Source organism: Zalophus californianus, chromosome 2 (genome assembly GCF_009762305.2).
Source record: "Zalophus californianus isolate mZalCal1 chromosome 2, mZalCal1.pri.v2, whole genome shotgun sequence".
Lineage (NCBI taxonomy): Eukaryota > Metazoa > Chordata > Mammalia > Carnivora > Otariidae > Zalophus > Zalophus californianus.
Window position 1 is genome coordinate 195,951,568 of NC_045596.1, and position 20,403 is coordinate 195,971,970.

Sequence of the window (20,403 nt, forward strand, 5' to 3'; positions counted from 1 at the left end):
GCTCACAGTGTTTGCTGATTTTCAACGCAGTGCTACACATGTAGCCAGGACTTCAGCACAAGAGAAATGAGTGCATTGTGGAGGCTGGGAATACAACCACAGCATTTGTGTCATTGGCAGGAGATATGATTGATGACAGAACAAATACTAGAAAAATGGTGGAAAAAACACTTTGAATTAACAGCTGTTTTCAACAAAAACACTGGAGCCAAGGTCAGGCAAACAAAATAGCATTCAAATATAATTTCAGGAAATTAAAATGTAATTTGGAAGGATACTTAAAAAAATACCCAAAAAACCAACAGTCCCACATATTGCAAGTAGGAACAGTTTGGAGAGTTTCATGAAAACAGCAAAAAATACCTTTAATTAAACACATGTGATGTAGAAATAAGTGGTAGTTAATAGATAAATGAATTAGAAACACACACACACACACACACACACACACACACACACACACACACACACACAAGGTTTTCCCTTAATTAGGGGATCATTATATTAATTCAAATCAAAATCCCAAAATGTTTTACCTTAAAAGATGAAGAAACAATAGAAATATTAATATTAGAAAAGATCCAAAATTAGTATATGCAAATTTTAATTATAAATGAAAGTGTATGCTTCATTTATAATTCAGACAGTGAAAGGTATGCTTCCCCGTGCCGTGCCCCACCCTAGTATATAGTTTATTATAATTGGGGTGTAGCACAGAAGTGCTGGTGACACAGTGGTCAATTAGAAAAAAGAGCCAAGGGGTTAGTTGACACCATTTGGGGCAGGAGAGGATGGGGACAGGGTGGGAGAATGTATGGGGCAGGGCTCAGGCTGATGGGCATAAAGGTGGGGCAGGGGCAGGGGCCCCATGGGATTAGGTGAGGCCAGGCAGGGTCTCGAGGAAGCTGTGGTAGGGCACCAGGCTGGGAGTGGGCCATGCCTTTAGGGCCATGCACAGAGGCCCCAGGAGCAGCCTCATGAAGAATAGAGGAAAGGCCCATTTAAATGTCCCTACAATGTCCAATACATGCCAATCTTTAAGTCGGGAGATCACCCAGAAGGCCAACACGATTGGAAATGGGGGTTCTCCCCTGGGCTAGTGGTGGTGGTCCTCGTTGGACTGCTTTGGAAGAAAGATGCTTGCTTGGATTCCAGTCAGGAAGCCCAGGTGATAGCCCTCCCTGTTTCCATCGCCGACTATCGCTGAAGAATCCCAGAGACGTGGCGCCTGGCTGGCTCAGTGGATTACTAGGCCAGCTCTTGATTTCCGGTCAGGTCATGAGGTCAGGGTCCTGGGATCAAAGCCCGGGTCTTGCTCCCCTCTCAGCGAGGATTCTCCCCAAGGATTCCCTCTCTCCTTCTTCCTCTGCCCCTCACTCCACTCCCGTGGGTTCTCTTTCTCTGAATCAAAAGAACGAAATCAATCTTCAAAAGGACAAAATCACGGGGACATCTGCCTGACACTGCTAAGGCTGATGGCAGGAGCATGAGAAATGGTGGAAATCACACAAAGATTAACTGGCAGGAGAAAAAGCTAAACTCGAAAGTGCCAGTTGCTTGACAGGAGTATTTACCCCAAAGACACAGATGTAGTGAAAAGAAGGGGCACAGGCACCCCGATGTTCACAGCAGCAATGTGCACAGTAGCCAAACTGTGGAAGGAGCCGAGATGCCCTTCAACAGACGAATGGATAAAGAAGGTGAGGTCCGTACGTACGACGGAACATGACTCAGCCATCAGGAAGGAGGAATACCCAACTCTTACATCAACGTGGATGGCCCTGGAGGAGATGATGCTCAGTGAAGTAAGTCAAGCAGAGAAAGTCAATTATCCTATGGTTTCACTTATTTGTGGAACATAAGGAACAGCCTGGAGGACATCAGGAGAAGGAAGGGAACAATGAAGGGGGGAATCGGAGGGGGAGACGAACCGTGAGAGACTGTGGACTCCGGGAACCAAACCATTGTATCCATTCTATTCCACCCCCTGGGGAGGGTTTGTCAATTCCAATGCCTTTGACCTACCTGTGGATGACAGTCCGTATTGCTTCTTTTCCATACAGTTTGAATTCACATTGTTCCTGGTTTTTTTTTTTTTTCTTGGGACTATTTGAGACACCATTTTTATTGTGGAGCTAGAAGAGAGTTTCAACAGTTTTTCTCTTCTCCTTCCGAATAGATTGTCTCCGCTCTGGGTAAGGAAGCATGTCACCCATGTCCTTGTTAGCTAAGACATGATTCTTTTTTAATTGCATGACAACGTCAACTCTCAAGACTTTCAGGCACTTTTGAAAGGGAGCATTCCCCAAACGGGTGCTCTGTAGGGAGGCAGGAGCAGTCACTGACCCTTCCTAAGAGAGTAATCCTCTCTACAGACCTATGGGCTTTTTGCCCTTGGTCCTCATCAGAGATTTCCCTGAGAGAGAGAGAGAAGAACCGGAGCCCGGGACTAGAGATATTTTGACCACCACCTGAATGGGCTGTCAAACGTTGCTGCCTTGGGAAATCATCTGAAGAGCGGTAAATCCCAATGGCCAGGCCTCAGAAAAGCAGCAAAAATATCCATCACTTGAAGGGCGATTCTGCAATATGGATAGAGGATAACTCACCACCTGATCCCATGAGAGACCAAAGGGAGACTGAGGCCCCATGCAGTGCATGTGGCATGTACACAGTATGCAAGGGGATATATGTTTTCTAGGTATCTATTCATGCAGGAGAGCTGGGTATGCCTGAGATCATCAAGGTCTAAAAGCACCAGGTCCTATCAAGCTCCTCTTTCCTCTCAGGTAAGTAAGCTTTGAGGAATTAAAATCATTACACAAAGGATCTGAAATGCAGAGGAAAAAAACTATGCACATTAGGTCATAGTTGGGAAGATTTTATTAAGGATAAAACAACTACACACAAATTTGGAATCACATTAAATCAGGAAAAAGAGCAAACCAGGTCAAATATTCCCCATGACAATTTCCACAAAAATCCCATCACAGAATCAAGAAAATCTCATGTCAGGAGAAAACACTGTGTTACCGTTGGCAGAGCACACGGTGGGATCTTTGTCCAGAATCCCCCAATTCAGATATTTGTAAACCAAATGCAGGTTTAGGTCCTAGGTTCAATTTACATTCAAGTTTGCCACTTATCACTATAATGTCGCTAACTTTCATAGAGAATGTCTTTAAATAAAACGAGCTTGACATCCCAGAGGGGTAAGTACTGTATTTACATAAAGAGGAAGGGCCGTGTGTGTGTGTGTGTGTGTGTGTGTGTGTGTGTGTGTGTGTGTGTGTGTCAATGTGTGTGTTTGGTTTGCATATGCACGGCCCCAGAAGCATGACACCCAACATGATGTGGACTCCACCATTTCCTTCCAAGGCAGCTGAAGAAGGGCTGATTCACCACATCAGCCCAGGACTGTGACTTGTCCTCAGTTCAACAGACACCTCCTCAGGGTCCCCTGGGCTGGAAGACCAATCTCCGAGGTCATGGGCTGTCTCACTCTCTCCCACTGTCTTCAGAGGATGAGGACACCTGCAGGTCATCATGGAGGACACTCAAAGGGACGTGACCAAAGCGTCCCTCAGATGTCTGAACGATGGGACGGCCCTGACCAGGAGGGCCTGACTTCACAGGTGGATGGAATGAGGGAGCTACGAGGAACATGGAGCTCCAGCAGCCTTTGTCCAATCTCGTGAAGACCATTCTTAGGGGCTTGCCAGGGGTGGGCTCGAAAGGCAGACGTGGGGCTTCAGTGCATGCCTGCATAGTTTCCAGGTGAGGTCGGGTGCGTGCAGGCTGCAGGTTGATGCTCTGCCCTGGGGCAGGAGTCTTCCTGGTCACTGGGGTTGCCGCTAGGAGTCCACATGCACTTCTTGCTGGAGGACACAGCCTCTTAGAAACCCCAAGATGGCCTCCCTGTATGCTCTTGTGAGGGTGCTGGAAGGGGTTCCAGTGTGCTTTCTTTTGGGGTTTCAGGCCCATCTCTACGGGGATCTGGGCACTTCTCTTGCCTGGTGTCTTGAGGTGGATTTGGGAAGTCTGAACCATACCGTTGCTTGCATTAGGATGTGAGTTCTCCTCAGGACCCTTGGCTGCTGCCTGTGCCTTGGACACAGTCTGGGGACCTTCAAGGGAGTCACCTCGGGGCCTGTTTTCTGTCAGGGGGATAACCAGGCCACCCTCTGTGGCAAAGGGTTGGCATGCGAGGTGAGGCATGTCAGTGGTCCCCACTTGCTGTGCCTCATGTTGTGCACCAGGTGGGAAGACGCTCCCTGCAGGGCTTCTGAGAGGAGACACCAGGTGGTACCCGGTTCTCATGTCAGGGGTCTCAGTAGGTGGCTCCCATGTGAGGGGAGGCTCTAGAACGGACTCTCTCTTGGTGGTGTAGACGGGCATTGGCCTGTGTGGACGCTGTGGGAAAAGAACACACAGAACACACATTAGTTTTTCCTCCGAGGCAACATTCCCATGAAGGACAACAAAGAGACCAACAAAACCCCAAGACCTTCTTATGTTCAAATCAACAGTGAAAGACAGAAAAGGGTTCTGTTTACATGTGAAGTGGGACCACAGCTCCGGGGTGGTCAGGAATAAATACTGGACAGGATCACCTTGATACACCTTTTACATCAGGGAGGGACAGAGAAAGCTTCTGTGGTTCCTCCAGTGGACCAGCTCTTCCTTCCAATGTGCTCCGGAAAGCATATGGAGTCACTTTGGTGGCTACTGAGTTTTGGCGGGCAATGTGGGAGAACGTGTCCCAAAGGAGAGTTGCCTGTTCTTCCATAGAGGGTTCTGCGTGTTAAAAGAATGTCCTCCAATGCTCTTCACATCCTACCCTGCTCACCGTGCACACACATCCAAGAATAAGGCAACAGGATGGACACCAAGGGAAAATGGGGCAAGAGCATGCTCCCTGAAATCACGCTGCTCAGAATGGAAGTTGAGCCATGTCCTCAGCCGGAGGGCAACAAAGCCCATTGGGATCCCCCAGAGAGAACAGGAGCCAGGAAGCAGGGGACACTCACCCTCACGTAGCCACAGGATTCTGTGCAGTCCTTCCAGGTTGGCTTCTGCCCCCTTTGGGTTCTCCTCGGGAATCTCTGGAGCAGGGCCACCCTCTGCTGGGCTTCTTGCCTGCACAACAAAGCATGGGAAGCCGAAGGAACTCAGTTTTGTGTCTTCCACTGGGACACAAGCTTGGGGCCTCGGCCAACAGCATCCTTTCCCTCCTCTGCCATGCTTCCCCCCACTCCTGGGAGCCCTCCAGGTTTGCCCAGGAACTCCTAGCATTTGGGATCTCTTGCGGGTCTGCCTGGCATTGGCCAAGTTCCCATGTGTCCCCTGGCAAAGGGACAGCCACCCCACCGTACACACCCTCACTGATTCAGCAAGGGCAGCACGGGAGCCTAAGTGTGGACCCCTGGAGGATGGAGAGCTCCTTTGCCTGCCTCCCCAACCCTGTCCGTGCCTGCAGACAGCACAGCGCAGCACACAGTGTCCAGGGGCAGAGACACAGTGTCTTTTAGATGTCAGCCCCTGGACTGGGGACAGCAGCGAGCCCCGCTCCTCACCTTTGTCCTTCCCCCTTCTCCCTTTCAGCCTGCTTCAAAGACCCAGGGTTCTGCTGGTCCTGCTGACTCCATGGTTCTACATTCTCCTTCAGCTTCCTAGAACCCCAGGCCTGGGGGACGAGGGCCCCCGCCCAGTGCTTCATGGGGCACCTGCTGCTGGATGCCTTGTGCCCAAAGGCTCCACAGTCCCGGCACTTCACCTGCGGAGGAAGGAAGAGGGGTCAGTGAAGAAGTCCAAGTCACAGGCCAAATGCAAAGAACAAGAGAAGGACACATTCGGGGAGTAGAAGACGGGTTTTGGATAGGGGCCATCACCTAGGGCTTGTGTGGTGCCAGCCTATTGAAGACCATGGGATGCTTTCCCCAGCCTGTGTTAGGTGAGGGGACAAGGAGGAGGGATCACTGGTCTCAGGCTGAATAGTAGGAGCCACATGGAGAGATTTGGAAAAATGCCAGCTGGACCTGAACGTGTGCACCCCTGAGGTGGATCCTCAGCATCTCTGAAAGCCCCAAGGTATGTGGTGATGAGGTTCCAGGGCAGGTCATCCGGGCCCAGGAAAGGACAAGTGAGTTGTGGACACAGATCTTTCCACGTGCCAAGATTGTCTCAAGAGTCGTGGCTGATCCCCTGCTCACAACACATGCTGGCCTCCACTTACCCTGGGATCCTCCTCATTTGGCCCAGGAGCCCTGGGCGCCACGGGTGCCCTCTGTGACCTCTTCCCTTTCTGGGCTGCCAAGGGCCTGTAGGGCCTAAGCTTGGTGTGACTGCCCTCCATCAGTCCCACCTTCTTGTGGGACACGTCGGCCAGCCTGCCTCGGGGATGGATGTCTGGATTTCCTGAGTCAAAAGAAAAAGGAGAGTCATATTCATACAGACGCAAGCCTCCTTCCTGTCCTTTCTTCTCCAAGTAGGCATTAGGGGGTCTTGGGACCACCGAATCAAACACATTTGTCACCCTGAGACCTCTCTTCTCTCCCTGTTCTCCATACTCCCCAGGACGGTGCCCTAGGAAAGGCAGGTGAGGTTGCCTTGAATGACTGACTGTGGAGAGGCTCATGAATTCTCTCACAATGCACCCTGGAAGCAAAACCAGGGGCAGGATTGCCCCCCTCCCCCGCCCCCGATTTATACAAGAACCAAAGCTATGGCAATACTCCATGGAACACTCAGAGTTGAAAAGGGGAAAGCAGGTATGCTTTCCTCTCCAAACTCTCAATTAACCCCCTGACACCCAAGGAAGCCATTTTCAACTACTAGATCCCTTGGAAAAACATCATTTCTCCTCCACTCGATTGGAAGTGCCCTATCTGAGGGTCCAAACTCTTTGATTTCCTGTTTTCTTTTAGTGCCCCGTTCTAAACTCGTGTCTAATCTTTGGGAAATGAACACCTTTTAACTTTGTGTGAACCAGTGGTTTCTCTTTTGTTTTCAGGTTTTCTTTATTTACTTGGGAGAGAGAGAGAGAAAGCACAAGGTCAATGGAGAGGGCAGAGGAACAAGCAGACTCCCCACTGTGCAGGGGGCCCAGTGAGGGTCTCCATCCCAGGACCCTGAGATCATGACGTGAGACAAACTCAGACACTTAAACAACTGAGCCACCCAGGTGCCCTGAACCTGTGACTTCTTTAGGCTTCCAGTGCCACAGTGAAATGGACCAGGATTCTGTTACGGCTCCTCAAGGAAACCACACAAATCGACTGTTGGGGTTGGTTCCTTTGGAATTGGAACTTCAGGGGGTCAGGAGCATTGACAGCCATGCCTTTGATCAGTCTCTCTTCTCAGAATATGCTTTCACAGGAACCAGTCCTTAAGTCATTGAGAAAAGGCACATCACTCCATCATTTCCTCACTGTCCTATTTCTCTGACCACTAAGGTAAGGACCCAACTGTCCAAAAACCCACCTGAAAGGCAACAGTGCTCCTCCTGTCTCTCAGTAGAGGCTTGGGAAGGTACTGGACAGACTCCACTGGAGGAAACTCCGTGTCTGTCATGCCCGAGGAACGGTCAGAAAAGGGTACTTCCTTTCCTCCCTGACTTTCTTATGCGCCCAAGGTCACATGACCTTTCAGGCAGTTGACGCCCATCAATCTAATCCTCTTTCTTGTCAGCAGGACCAGACCCAGTCAACAATGCCATACCCTCAAAACTTTATTATTCGTACAAAATATATGGATTCTGAAAAGCATATCTGCCCATACATATGCTATAGAATGCATGAGAATGCTGGACAGGAAGGGATGCAACACGGGGACTGGCCTACTGACGTGCATTTTCATGCACGGGAAAATAGTATTGTCCACAGATCGTCTTTTCTGTACACTTCTTTTCTCTGACACAATTACACATTGGACTGTTTCATTTGAAGTTGTTTTGTTTTGTTCTGTTTTGAGGGAGAGAGAGAGGGGGAAAGAGTGGGAGCAGGGGCCAGGTGGGAAGGGATGAGGGGCAGATGTAGAGGGAGAGAGAGAATCCTCAAGCAGACTCCCCACTGAACATGGAGCCCAATGTTGGGCTGGAGCCCAGGACCCTGAGATCAAGACCTGATCTGAAAGAAAGTGCCAGCCACTTAAGCGAATGGGCCACCACTTAAGCGGATGCCCCTGTCCTTGGGATTCTCCAAAGAGAGTGGAGGGTCGAATGGTAGAATCCTATCACCTGGGCATTCCTGACTGGAATCCAAGCGAGTATCTTTCTCCAAAGCCTTCCAATAAATACCACCACCACTAACCCAGGGGGAGAGCCTCCATTTCCAAACATGTTGGTCCTCTGGGTAGTTTCCCACCCTAAGATCGGCATGTCTGGGACGTTGTAGGGATGTTTGAATGGGACTTTCCTCTATTCCTCATGAGGCTGCTCCTTGGGCCTCGGTGCATGGCCCTAAAGCCATGGCCCAGTCCCAGCCTGGTGCCTGGCAACCCTACCAGAGCCTCCTCCAGCCTCCGCCTTGCCACACCCAATCTCATGGGGCCCCTGACAGTGCCCCACCCTTATGCCCTTCATCCTTACCCTGCCCCACCCAGACCCACATGCCTTCCCAATTCTCTCCTGCCCCAACTGGCCTCAACTCATACCTCGTGGCATAAGCCACTGCCCCCATGAACTCACAAGAATCCATGCTATGGCAATACGACATGGGGCACACAGAGTAGAAAATGGGAAAGAACCTATGCTTTCCTCTCAGAGTCTGGATTTCCCATTTGACACACGAGGGAGCCATTTTCAACTACAAAGTCACTTTGCAAAACATACTTTCTCCTCTACTCGACAGGAGGCTGCCCGTCTTTGTGCCTGGAACCTCTTCTTTAACGTTTTCTTCTCAGGGCCCCATTCTTAACTCCCTTCTAATCCACCGGAATTGAGAATCTTTCCACATCCCGGGAACCAGTTCCTTCTTTAGGCTTTCAGCACCCACAGCCAAATGGACCAGGATTCTGTCACGGCTCCTCCACGACCCCACACCCATGAGACTGTGGGGTGAAGTTCCCTTCGAATTACAACCTCAGGGAGTCAGGAGCATTGACAGCCATGCCTTTGACCAGTCTCTCTTCTCATAATATGCTTTCAGTGAAAGGGTGTTTAACCGGAGGAGGAAAGTCACAACCCTTCATAATTTCCTCACTGCCTTATTTCTCTGACAGCTGAAGTGAGGCCCCAGTTGTCCCCAAACCCACCTGCATTGCAGCTGTCTCCTCCTGTCTCTCAGTAGAGGCTCAGAGGTTTGCAGAGGGACTCCGCCGGAGGAGACTCTGTGTCCAGGGCTCCTGAGGAGTGGTCAGAAAGGGCCACTTCCTTCCCTCCCTCATCTTTTCTACTGACCCAATGTCACATGACCTTTCAGCCACTTGATAACGACCAATCCAATCCTCCTTCCTGTCAGTAGGCCAGTCCCAATGTTGCATCCCTTCCTGTCCAGCATTCTCATGCATTCTATAGCATATGTATGTGCAGATATGCTTTTCAGAATCCATATATTTTGTACGAATAATAAGGTTTTGAGGGTATGGCTGTTTCTTTTCCTTTTTTTTCTTTTAGACAGACAGTAAGAATGAAAGAATGAGCTGGGGAGGAGGGGCAGAGGCCGAGAGAGAATCTTGGGCAGGCTCCATGTCCAGGAGAGCTCCAGATCACGGCTTGAACTCAAGACCATGAGATCATGTCCTGAGCTGAAATCAAGAATCCGATGCTTAATGGACTGACCACCTAGGTACCCCTGGATCCGCCTGTTCCTTTCTCAACTAGAATTTCCTGTTAGGGTCCATGGAGGGGTCTTTTCTCTTGGTATCAGGTACATTCACGTTGTGTGGACCCATCAACGTCCTCCATGTCCAAGCATCTCACTTTCCACGTCCAAACATCTCACTTTCCCATCTGAAACTCTGGCTCCATGACACATTTCCAGGGTCCCTTCACTGTACCCCCTGCCCTACCTGTTCTCCTTTCTGTCCTTAGGACTTTGCCTGCACTAGGATATTCAGAGCAATGGCATCCTTTGCTATGTGTCCTCTTGGGACTGGCTCCTTTGGTCGTTTGTGTGGGGACTGAAATTGTGGGTCCTGACCAATCCTCATGTGGATTGATGTGGCTCTATGTCTTTTCATCTCCTCCTTTTCGATTCTTTATTCCTGTCAAGCAAATGGTACTTTTGAGTTTAGCTTTTTCTGTTCCCGGTTAATCTTTGTGTGATTTCCAGCATTCCTCATGCTCCTGCCATCAGCCTCACCGTTGTCTAGAATATATCCCTGTGACTTTGTCTTTTTGAATATTGATTTAATTCTTTTCGAATAAGAGAAAGAGAGCCCACAGGAGTGGAGTGAGGGGCAGTGGGTGAAGGAGAGAGAGAATCCTCGATGAGTGTGTAGCAAAACTCAGGATTTGATCCCAGGACCCTGACCTCATGACCTGACCTGAAATCGAGAACCAGGCTGGTACTCCACTGAGCCACCAAGGCTCCCCTGTTTTTGGGATTCTTCTGGGACAGTCAGGTATGGAAACCGGGAATGCTATCACCTGGGCTTCCTGACTGGAATCCAAGCAAGCATCTTTCTTCCAAAGCAGTCCAACGAGGACCACCACCACTAACCGAGGGGGGAGAGCCTCCGTTTGCAATCGTGTTGGCCCTCTGGGCGATTTCCTGACTTTAAGATTGGCGTGTGTTGGACAGTATAGAGATGTTTGAATGGGCCCTTCTTTTATTCTTCATGAGGCTCCTCCTGGGGCCTCTGTGCATGGCCCTAAAACCATGGCCCAGTCCCAGCCTGGTGCCTTGCAGCCCTACCACTGCTTCCTTGAGCCCCTGCCTGGCCTCACCCAATCTCATGGGGCCCCTGCCATTGCCCAACGCTTATGCCCATCAGCCTGACCCCTGCCCCATACATTCTCCCACCCAGTCCCTATCCTCTCCTGCCCCAACTGGCCTCAACGACTCCCCAGTCCCTTGCTCGACCTGGCCAAAGTGGCACCAGCCCCTCTTAGGACCACTCTCCATGTAGAAGAAACCAGATCTGGGGGCAGTGGAGGAGTACCTTTCACTGTTCTTAACATACCAAGTTGTATCCACCATGTTTGGACCTGTTTCTTAAAGGATTAATGTGTCCATTGAGTTGTCATCGTTTCCTAGACAATCTGTTGGACTGGGATGTTCAATGGACAGTTTGAAATGAGATGATCTCTGACCTCAGTCGACTTAGCAATGCAGATTACCTTCCTTCATGGAATGACCACTGCCAGTCAATCCAAGGCCTTCGTGGATCACACAGCTAACCCATCACCCTGTATTAGGCACCTGCTCCTTGGTGACTGTCTTGGCAACGACAGGTTGTTTCTTCCCGGGTCTTGAACCTGTCAGCCTTCAGAGGAGGGTGACACCATGGTTCCTCCTGGCCCCCAAGCCTCAGACCTGGCCAGGGCCTTCTCAGTGGTGATGGAGGGCTTGGGATTTGCTCCAGAGAAAATTTTTACCATGTCCGGATTTCTGTGCCATCTATCTTTCTGTCTATCTGTCAACTGTCTTTGTACAAATGATCTTTCATCTTTTCTCTCACAATTGTATACCTATATCATTCTTTCTCAGTGATTGCATTGTATACATTGCATGTCACATTTCACTGTTTTGAGATCATGTAGAATTATGAATACATCTTTGATAAATGGGAATGACTTCTCATAATTCTTTATTTTTATCTATATTTTAAGTTTATATTTCTCATTATCATTGTTCCCTTAACTATTGGATAGATTATTTGTATTTTTAAAATAGTAAGGTAAGACATCTTATTAATTTCTAAATTTTGCCTAATGAATTACCAAAACGTGGTGGTTTAAGAGAAGAAACTATATTCCCTCACAGTCCAGATGCCAGAAGTCCAAGGTCAAGATGTCAGCAGAGCCACTTGCCTTTTGAAGCCAAGTCAGTGACAAAGAAAGGCACATGTATTTCTTGGTGTCTTTAGCAAAGAGCAGAAATAGACATTTATGTCTCCCCTTCCTAAGCTTTATACATTTTCAGAAAAATTTTTTTTCATCACAATTTACATAGGGCAACACCATTACTCGTTTTCTAACACGAATTGATCATCGTCACAAGTATGAAATACCTCTCTGGTCCATTCAAGCAATTTCAGCAGACACTGCCCGTTCTGAAAGCTGTTCAAGACAAATGGACCCTTTAAAGCCACAGGCTGAATGTGAGTGCATTCCTCCCTGCATTTCAAATTTCCAACCTCATACTGTGTGTAAATGGCACAAGTCTACACCATACACATACTTAAACAATGGAACCTAAAGCTATCTTGCTGTAAAATTCCCAGAGGTAAAATTTAAAATTTGGTAAAATGAACATTGGATATTTTTTTTAAGATTTTTTTTATTTGTTTGACAGAGCAAGAGAGTATAAGCAGGGGGAGCAGCAGGTAGAGGGAGAGGGAGAAGCAGGGTCCCCACTGAGCAGGGAGCCCGATGCAGGGCTCGATCCCAGGACCCTGGGATCATGACCTCAGCCAAAGACAGACAGTTAACTGACTAAGGCACCCAGGCGCCCCTGAACACTGGATATTTGGTAGGTACTCCTGTTGGGATGGAGCTTAAGAAAAAAATGTTCTCCAAAGGAGTGTGAAACCAGTCACAGGATCTATGGTTATAAATTCTGGGCCGCACCTAGGTAGACAAACATATTTATAAAGGTCTTCATGATCCCTGAATGCATCAATCATATTAGAAAGTGTGATGGAATTTTAGAGGTAAAGCATCTGACAGTAAACTTTCTAAAAACAGGATGATCCTACATATATTCCGGCTGGTAGGGAAGATTGTCATTCTATGTGATCCCTGAGCTCCTTTAGGAAAATGATGCTCCCTATCCTAGAAAACTAATGTCTTACACTTCTTGGCTCACTTAATATTATTGGGAAAGCAAAGTGGATATTCATAACGGATTTCCTCTGAACTTGGCAACTCTCAAGAAAATCTTTACAGAGGGGTGTGATGGAAAGTAGGGAGGTTGAGAAAGTGCTGAAATGTGTGTCTGTCCATTGTGGGAGGGAGGGGTGGGAGGTGGGCCAGCCAGAATCATTTCCCCACCTAAGGAGAGCGACCACACCCTAAATCCCTCATTCCAGTGGAGTGGTTGGATAACCTTGTACCTAGTCACGTGGGCGGAGTGAGCCATAAAAGACTGAGGAGATGGCCACACCTGTCATTTGGAGAGTGGCTCAGTGCGAGAAGCATCCCTCTGCAACCGGAGGCTCCACGTGGGGGATCTTGTGAGCACTGTTCCTGGAGACATGGAGGCTGCTTCTCTCCACCGCCAAGAGGAGTCTGAGTTCAATGTCTTTCCAAAACTCAAATCTTGCTAGTCAAATGTAGGGGGTGCTGAGGTCCACGGGGAACCCTCTCTGCCTGAGAAGCCATCACCACCATCTCACAGACGGTGCTACTTGACTAATGGTTTGGCTCCCACATCAGCAGGGCTGGCTCCCACAAAGAAACTTGTGCATTGGAAGAGACCTTCTGTGGTTGGGGCTGGGCTTCAGAACCTGGGGAACACCTGCTACATGAATGCGGTCCTGCAGTGTCTGGCATACACACTGCCCCTCGCCATCTCTATGCTGTCCCAGCAGCATGGAGAAACCTGTGGGAAGCAGACATTCTGCATGCTGTGTACTCTGCAGGCTCACATGACCCAGGCCCTCTGCCATCCTGGAGATGTGATCTGTCCCTTGCCAGGACTGCTCACTGCCTTCCACACACACAAGCGGGAAGACGCCCATGAGTTTCTGATGTTCACTCTGGGCGCAATGCAGCAAGCATGCTTGCCTGAGGACAAGCCTTCAGACCCTCAGTCTGAGGACACCACCCTCATCTGTCAAATCTTTGGAGGGTACTGGAGGTCTCAAATACAGTGTCTCCACTGCCAAGGCGTTTCGAGCACTCTGGACCCGTACCTGGACATTAGCCTGGACATCGTGGCTGCTCAGAGTGTGAGCCAAGCTTTGGAGCAGTTGGTGAAGCCCGAAAAGTTGGATGGTGAAAATGCCTATCATTGTAGTACTTGTCTAGGGAAGGTGCCTGCTTCCAAGACGCTGACTTTGCACAATCCCTCAAAGGTCCTTGTCCTGGTGTTGAAACGATTCTCAGATTTCACAGGAAACAAAATGGCTAAGGATGTGCAATTATCCCGAGTGCCTTGACATGCAACCCTACCTGTGTGAGCAGAGGCCAGGACCGCTGGTTTATGTGCTCTACGCTGTGCTGGTGCATGCTGGGTGGAGTTGTCACAGAGAACATTACTTCTGTTTCATAAAAGCTGGGAATGGCCAGTGGTATAAACTGGATGATGCTAAGGTCACCGCCTGTGATGTGAGTTGTGCACTGAGCCAACATGCCTATGTCCTCTTTTACATCCAGAAGACCGAACTGGAAAGAGAACTTGTGAGTGAGCCACTCGGTGAGGGAGCCACATCCCCTGAGGCTGACCACACAGGCTTGGTTGGGTTCCAAAGGGAGCCCAAAACAGACTCCAGAATCAAAGTTCCTGAATTAGAGGATCACGTGGAAGAGACATCAGTGCAACAAATCACATTAGACCAGTGGAGATTCCTCCAAGAACGCAACCGACCTAAGGCTGAATTCCATGTCAGGAAAGTAGAATTTGCTCTTCCTGAGCATGCAGTCATAATTCACCAGTCCAAATACAAGATGATAAAGAATGATCCTGAACAAAACTTTAACCGGCTCAATACTTGAGCCAGGAACATCGCATCCCAGAGGGCAGGGGACATGGGCATAGTCCCTTGTCTGGCAGGGAGAGCCAGAGCTACCAAGAAGAAGAACAAGAAGGGGCAGAAGTCTAGGGAAGTAGTCCAGGGATCTCATCACCAGCTTGGATGTACATGGGCCCCTCCCTCCCAACACACACACATACATACCCTCATTCACTCACTCACCTAACTTGAACATAGTCCCAGACAGGAAATATTTTGTGCGTTGTAGGTGTGTGTTCTGCACATGTGGAAAGACCCTATCTGGGTGTGTTCATAGGATATGGCATTCCACTTAAACTGGAGGATACTGAGCTTTAAGGCTTGCTTGTTATGGGGATATTATTGGAGAGGTTTGGATTTATTACTGGATCTATGTCTGTGGATGAACCCTCCCTTCCATCAGCACAGGGTAGAAGTGAGGGCAACTCGTAGCCAGAAAGGATCAGCGCAAGCGGGCAATCCGGTATGAGGGTGGAAACAATGCTGAGGGCCTGGAGTCGGTGTGAACACAGCTTTCAGTCACAGTCCCGTCATCCCATTACTTACTTTCTGTTTATATTGAAAGAACTTTTGCCCAAATGTATGCATGGGTGGAGTCTAGGTAAAGATGTGCTTAGAAATATACAAATATGCACCAACTGGAGGAGGAGTTAAAAAGAACCTCAGGGGGGGAAAAAAAACAGACACAAAAACCCAATCTCAGTGCATGTACACAAAGAAATGGCAAACCACCAGGGCACCTGGGTGGCTCAGTCTGTTGGGCTTCTGCCTTCAGCTCAGGTCGTGGTCCCAGGGTCCTGGGATCCAGTCCCGCATCGGGCTCCCTGCTCAGTGGGGAGCCTGCTTCTCCTTCTCCTCCTTGCCTGTGCTCTCTGTTGCTGTCTCTCTCTTTCAAATAAATAAATAAAATCTTTAAAAAAAGAGAGAGAAAGAAATGGCAACCCACTGTGAAAATGGATGCACTATGGCTACACATGGCTGCAGACAGACTTTTCAGGGACAGTGATTTGCACGAAAAAGTAAAGAGCAGAATGTAACAGAGTAACTGATAAATGTGCAAAGTTTTTTCTTGCACAATATACGTATTGTGAAAAGTGGACACATATATACATGAACATTTGCTAATTGGTTGAAAATCATAAAAGGCAATTAAATGCTTATTTTTCAGGAGATAACTGCATCCAGCCTGATTGGATCATGTTGATTAAATTAGGTTCCCTTCCCAATCTCCCCTCCTTGAGACAGCAAAGATGGCTGGCAAGGACCCTTCTCCCACAGGGAATTGCTCAGCATCCCGACACCTGTACCTTTTGGGGCAGAGTTTGCTACCACCCCCCTATCTGACAATCAATATTATGTCTTAGGCATTAGGTATGAAAATATCTTTAAACAATTTGTCTTTCTGAGTGTGTATGTGTGTTTCAGGGAGGAAGGTCTACCTGGAAGAAGGTCGGAGTCAGGGGCCACACCCATCCCCCACTCCCTGTCCTCCAGCCCCATCTACACTGAACATTGTAGTGATGACTGGCTTGTCACTCTTCCTGCCATCTTCTCTGCTGGCTCCAGGGAGGGAGATTGTTAAGGGAACTTAATCAATGTGATCTAGTCAGGCTGGGTGCAGTGATCTCCTTAAAAATAAGCATTTAGTTGCTGTTTACCGTTTCCAAGCAATTAGCAGGTATTCACAGATATATGTGTGGACTTTTCACAATATATATTTGGTTCAACTAAAAACTTTGCACATTTATCAATTACTCTATTTCATTCTGCTCCTTACCTTTTGACCCAAATAACTTCCTGAAAAGTCTGTCTTTTGCCACTTGTAGCTATAGTTCATCCAGTATCATGGTAGTTTGTTATTTCTTTGTGCAGATGCACTAAGTTTGTCCAGATGGTGCATATTTTATATTTCCAAACACATCTTTACCTAGACTCCACCCATGGATATATTTGGGCAAATGTTCTTTCAATATAAACAGGAAGTAATGGGATGATGGGACCATGACTGTCAGTCATTTTCACGCAGACAGGGGTTCTTCCACATTGTTTCCACCCTTCATGGCTGGATGTCCACTCCCTGGGATGCTTCTCTCACTGAGCCAGTCTCCAAATGACAGGTATGGCCATCTCCTCAGCCCTTTATGGCTTGGTCCACCCATGTGAATAGGAACAAGGTCGTCCAAACACTTGATTAGAATAAGGAATTTACAGTGTGGTCACTCTTCATCTGTAGAGAGACCATTCAGGCCAGCCCACCTGCCTCCCCTCCCTCCCACAATGGACAGACACACATTTCAGCGCTTTCCCAACCTCCCTAACTTCCATGCACTCTTCTGGACAGGTTTTCTTGAGAGTTTCCAAGTTCAAAGGAAATTCTTATGAATATCCACTTTGCTTTCAGAGTAATATCACGTGAGCCAAGGATTGTGGGACCTTAGTTTTCTAGGATAGGGAGCATCATTTTCCCAAAGAGCTCAGGGATCACATAGGAAGACAATCTTCCCCACCAGCCAGAATGCATGTAGCTCCATCAAATTATTTTGGCAAGATTACTGTCCGTTGCTTTGCTCCCAAACTTTTTGAACTCTCTCTAATATGATTCATATATACAGTGATCCTAAAGGCCTTTATAAATGTTTTTCTACCTAGGTGTGGCCCAGAAATTATAACAATAGAAATCCTGTGGCTGGTTTCATACTTCTTTGTAAAAACACTTTTTTTAAGCTCCATCCCAATATGAGCACATATCCAAAATCTAGTGTTCATTTTGCAAGATTTTAAATTTTACCTCTGGGAATTATGCAGCAAGATAGCTTAGGTTCCCTTGTTTAAGTATGTATTTGCTGTAGACTTGTGCCATTTGTACACAGTATGAGGTTGGACATTGAAATGCAGGGAGGAATGCACTCACGTTCAGCCTGTGGCTTTAAGGCGTCAGTATGTCTTGACCAGCTTGAACGGGCAGTGTCTGCAGAAACTGTTTGAATGGATGAGAGAATTATTTTATACTTGTGATGATTATCAGTTTCCATTAGAAAATGAGTAATGCACTTAACTTGTAATGAAAAAAAGTTTCTGAAAATGTATAAAGCTTAGGAAATAGAGACACCGAAGTCTATCTCTCCTCTTTGCTAAAGACACCAAGAAATATATGAGCAATTTGCCTGGTTTTGTCACTGATTTGGCTTCAGAAGGAATGTGGCCCTGCTGGCATCTTGGTTTTGGGCTTCTGGCCTCCGGACTGTGAGAGAATAAATGTCTCAAGCCACTGAGATTATGGTCACTTGTTATGCATCCCTGGAAATCAATAAGATGTCTTAACTAGGATGCTACTAGTGGCATTTCAATTTTTAATTAAAAGATTTTAAATTGTTCAAATGAATTTTAAATTTGGAATGATTTAATCAAATGGAGTCAGTTTTATTGTTTATTTGAAACTAAATTGAGTAGAATCATAGGTAAAACGCAAATAGTGCCTGCGCCCATGAGCCATGAAGCAAAAAAAACAGAAAAATCAATTATAGATCAACCACAGAAATTTTGATATCCAACATTCTCTTCCTGGAATTACATCTGCATACACACACACACACACACACACACACACTGTTTTAAATGGATCTCATGAAAGCATCCAGAAGCATCCATTCAGCTCCCTACATGACAGTGGCCAGCACCTCCTGGATGACCTTCTGCCTTGTGTTCCACCCACACCTGAGGAAGTCCACACACCTGGCTTTGCAATCCACAGTGGAGTTCACAAGAGGGTGTCTTGCACGGTGCTCTCCAACCAACAGGGGGTGATGCTGGCCAGCAGAAGCATTTCCTAGGCTCCCAGGAGGACTTGACATTGTGCAGGTGCTCAGGTTGGTAGGTCTGCATCTCCATGCCCCGCAGCTGCAGCCTGAGCATTTCCTGAGGCCCTAAGGGGACAATGAATACTTACAAAAGGCCCCGGGACCTGGGATTCCCTCCGTGTGATTCTAATTTTGGCACTGCTGAACCCTGAGCTCTGAGCTAAGGTAGAGAATTTTGAGGGTGGCTCAGGCACCTGGTAATATGTTTTCCAGGACTTTAGCATGGCAGGAGCAGTTCCAGGGCAAGAATTAGAAAGATTGTCCTGGCTTGAGTGAGCCAAGGAGGCCTGTCTGGTTCTTCCAGCTGTACAGGATACGGGTCTGATCTCTGGAGCGAACGTGTACATGTTTCCAGCCTCAGCCAACCTGGGGACATTATCCACATGGCTTCCCTGCCAGCATTGGTGGGTATGTGCCTCAGGAGAGGGACATGAGCATGTCGAGAGGGTTGCTGCATGAGAGGAGACCAAGCAGTGGGGCAGGAGAGCTGTAGCCTCACTGTGTGAAGGTCTTTTGGGAACCATCAGAAATGGTCTCCAAAAATTAGACACTCCTCATGAATAGAAACTATACTCAGTGTTTTGTAACAACTGCCTGTGAACAATCTGTAATAAGAAACGTAACAATCAAAGTAATAATCAATAGCAATGTAATGATTGGTGGATGATCACAATGACTTTAACACTATTAAAACTATTAATACTGTCGATAGACTACTTACTATAAACCTAAGGAGGTGGGAGATTTAGGTACAGATTCCTCAAATTCCTTGTCAAATGACAAGGTACCAGGACCATCTTGTTGGGTATCTCAGACTCTGAGCCCTAGGTTTTCACCAAGAAAATTATTCCATAGGGCAAAAACAGGCAGCCTGAGGCCTAGAAAGCCAAGCCAACTAGGTGCAGGTCATGGGTGAACTAGGGAACTTGTGCGCACATCCTAGCAGGGGGGCCCTAAGGCGTGGAGGTGACCGTACCCGTCAGGTTTCAGGTACTTGGCTAGCCCTGAGTGCCGTGCCAAGAAGGCAGGACCCAGACCCACACCGTGTCCGTAAACCATGCCTAGGACTCCCACTAAACCCCAGCATTTTCTTAGCATTAGCATCCCCATTGCCCTTCTGCCACCTCTTTCATCAGACCCCCGGAGGGCCAGGGAACCGTATTTGTACATGGAGGCTCTGGGCTGTTGGAGTGTGAGCCTCTGTCAACCAGACCAACAGAGGGTGACAAGGGCCAGCAGGGAGGCTTACACCACTTTGGGGAGGACCTCAACAGTGCTGAAGTTGCTGGAGTAAGCAGGCAGTCGCCATCTTGTGCCTTCGAGGGCAACACCAGACTTTTTTGGAAAAAGGTGGGGACTTTGAACATTTCCAAGGACTGTCCATCTGTTTGCAATGCACAGGGGAGTTCACAAGAGGGTGTCTTGCGTGGTGCCTCATGAACACCAGCACCACCTTCAGTGGTGCCTCATGAGCACCAGCACCACCTTCAGTGGTGCCGCATGAGCACCAGCACCACCTTCAGTGGTGCCTCATGAGCACCAGCACCACCTTCAGTGGTGCCGCATGAGCACCAGCACCACCTTCAGTGGTGCCGCATGAGCACCAGCACCACCTTCAGTGGTGCCGCATGAGCACCAGCACCACCTTCAGTGGTGCCGCATGAGCACCAGCACCACCTTCAGTGGTGCCTCATGAACACCAGCACCA

The 20,403-nt window shown here is 48.2% G+C and overlaps 2 protein-coding genes across 2 annotated transcripts; one reads left to right on the forward strand and one right to left on the reverse strand.

Annotated features, from left to right (window-relative positions):
- Positions 1 to 3,498: 3,498 nt before the first annotated feature.
- LOC118356756 (putative protein FAM90A26) lies at positions 3,499 to 11,542 on the reverse strand. Its single transcript, XM_035726370.1, has 6 exons — positions 11,478 to 11,542; positions 11,364 to 11,427; positions 6,236 to 6,286; positions 5,577 to 5,776; positions 5,031 to 5,139; positions 3,499 to 4,413 (listed from the first exon to the last, which is right to left on the reverse strand). The coding sequence occupies exons 1-6, from the start codon at positions 11,540 to 11,542 to the stop codon at positions 3,499 to 3,501; spliced, it is 1,404 nt and encodes a 467-aa protein (XP_035582263.1).
- A 1,223-nt stretch (positions 11,543 to 12,765) lies between these two features.
- LOC113924523 (ubiquitin carboxyl-terminal hydrolase 17-like protein 6) lies at positions 12,766 to 14,821 on the forward strand. The gene is given in 3 exon segments (XM_035726371.1): positions 12,766 to 12,816; positions 13,432 to 14,247; positions 14,249 to 14,821. Coding segments are annotated over 3 exon segments (1,440 nt in total).
- Positions 14,822 to 20,403: the final 5,582 nt, after the last annotated feature.